The sequence below is a fragment of the Populus alba genome, chromosome 3 (genome assembly GCF_005239225.2).
Source record: "Populus alba chromosome 3, ASM523922v2, whole genome shotgun sequence".
Taxonomy (NCBI): Eukaryota; Viridiplantae; Streptophyta; class Magnoliopsida; order Malpighiales; family Salicaceae; genus Populus; species Populus alba.
Window position 1 is genome coordinate 5,927,567 of NC_133286.1, and position 2,400 is coordinate 5,929,966.

The 2,400-nt window shown below is 32.7% G+C and overlaps 1 protein-coding gene across 1 annotated transcript; it reads left to right on the forward strand.

Moving 5' to 3' along the window:
- Window positions 1-283: 283 nt before the first annotated feature.
- On the forward strand, window positions 284-1,456 carry LOC118031005 (NDR1/HIN1-like protein 13). Its single transcript, XM_035035288.2, has one exon. The coding sequence runs from the start codon at window positions 441-443 to the stop codon at window positions 1,200-1,202; it is 762 nt and encodes a 253-aa protein (XP_034891179.1). The 5' UTR covers window positions 284-440; the 3' UTR covers window positions 1,203-1,456.
- The last annotated feature ends 944 nt before the right edge of the window (window positions 1,457-2,400 follow it).

The following is a 2,400-nucleotide window of genomic DNA, read 5'->3' on the forward strand; positions in this document are numbered from 1 at the left end:
AAATTTATTTTTAAAAATAAAAAATTATTCTTAGATAATATTTTTAATATGTGCAATCTTACATATTATTTTTTTTTATTTAATTAATTTTATATGTGTCAGTTTTTATTATCATTTTATTTAATAAAATATTAATTTTAATAAATAAATTGATTAAACACAACAACAAGTCAAAATATTACAAATATCCAACCACATGGTCAAATTGCTAGTTAAAGACCCAAGCAAAGAAAATACCTTAAAAATATCCGACCACAGGATCAAATTGCTAGTTGTTAAATACGCAAAGCAAATGCCTTGATTTTTCTCTACTATTTCAAGGCCAAAACACCTTCCCCCCCTCTTTTAATTAAGACTCCAAGAGGCTTTGTTTTTGGTCTCCTATCTTTTCATTCCTCCCCCTCCCTTCTTCACTTCCCATTCTTGATACATCTATCGCCATGACAGACAGGGTCTTCCCTTCTACTAAACCAGCCACAAATGGCACAGCAGCCACCAACCCCTCCTTTCCAGCCACCAAAGCCCAACTCTACGGTGCCACCCGCCCCACCTACCGCCCCCAACCCAACCGCAAACGCAGCCGCGGTTGCTGCTGTGCCTGTGTTTTATGGACTACAGCGGTCATCTTCATTCTCATAGTCCTTGCTGTCATAGCTGGAGCCATCATCTACGTCCTCTACCGACCCCAGCGCCCCTCCTTCGACGTCTCCGGCCTCAACATCTCCTCTCTCAACCTTACCTCAGCTTCCCATCTCACCACCAACATCAACCTCAACATCACCGCTAGAAACCCTAATAAAAAACTTGTCTACACATATAACCCCATCACCATATCTGTGACTACAGAAAGAGATGATATCGTTGTAGGCAGTGGTTCGATACCCTCATTTGTGCATGGTACCAAGAACACAACCTTTTTGAGAGCCGCCATCACAAGCAGCGGCGTGCAACTGGATGATGTATCTGCTGGTAAGTTAAAGGCGGATTTGAAGAGCAAGAATGGTGTGGCTTTGAAGCTAGAGCTGGAGACTAAGGTGAAGGTCAAGATGGGAGGGCTAAAGACTCCAAAGGCTAGGATTAGGGTCACTTGTCAAGGGATTAAAGCCACTGTTCCATCTGGGAAAAAAGCAACAACAGCATCTGTGTCAAATGCTAATTGCAAGGTTGATTTGAGGATCAAGATCTGGAAGTGGACTTTCTGACAAGGAAAGTATTTCAGAGGAGATATTGTTCTGTGGTTCATCAACGTTTTCTGGTTTTGTTTTTAATTTTTTGGCTTTTTTTCTTTTTTTTTTTTTTTTTGACATTTACAGATATTTTCTTTTCTTCAGCTGTTGGTGAGAATAATTAATCATATATGTTTGTAAATGGAAGAGATAAAGCTTGGTGATTGCCTGTATTAGGAGAAAGAAATTTTATTTAATTTGTTATTATACAGATTTGAAAGATTTTAATTTGTTTGATTCTTGATTATCTTGTTAATTAGCGATAGAAAAATATAATATTTCAAGTGGGAAGGGCCATCGTATTTAATTATTTATGATGTAAAGTCATGTTAGGCCGTGTTTTTAGCTAGCTTAGTGGAAGCACAAGAGAATGCAGCTGTCCCTAAAGTCAACGTCGATGGACACCTTATAGAAATTAAAGCCAACTCTTCTCTTCTTTTCTCTTTTCAACACTTAAAATTAATATAATGTGAATTTACTATTTAATCGTATAATGGCATTTATTGACGGCTGTGGTTGGAAACCCGCACCGTCTTTCCAACAAATTTATTTTTTTATATAAAAAATTAATTTATTTTATTATTTTAAATTATTTTGATAGTTTTATTTTAAAAAAATAAAAAAAAAAAATATATATTATTTTGATATATTTTAATATAAAAAATATTTTTTAAAAATAATCACAATTACACTTCCAAAATAAACTGACTCTCTTAAAAATAAATAAATTAAATAAAAAAACCAATTAATAAACTTATTTATACATTTAATTTATAATGATTACATTTTTATTTATATCATATTATGTTTCAAATTGTTTTTTTTTTATCAAAATTTGTATATTATGATTTTATTTTTCTTTTGAACATATGATCTTTGATTTTCAGTACTATTCTCATCATAGTTATTTTACTATGGTATTTACGATTTTTTTTTTGGTGGGTGGGTGCATGGTAAGAAATTTTGATATTTTTTATTGGCAGTGCACCGACAAAATTCTGCACTGTATATTAGATGTCATCATGTTCGGTCGGGAGTTTTTTCGTTTTCAAACCTCGTTTTTTTAAGTATTTTTTTAAATTACTTTTTATTTAAAAAAATAATGTTATTTTTTATATGTTTTTTTATAATTTTAATAAGTTGGTAAAAACTTTTTGGAGATTGGGAAAATGCA

Coding starts and splice junctions, on each gene's coding strand:
- LOC118031005 (XM_035035288.2), top strand. CDS start 441: ATGACAGACAGGGTCTTCCCTTCTACTAAACCAGCCACAAATGGCACA.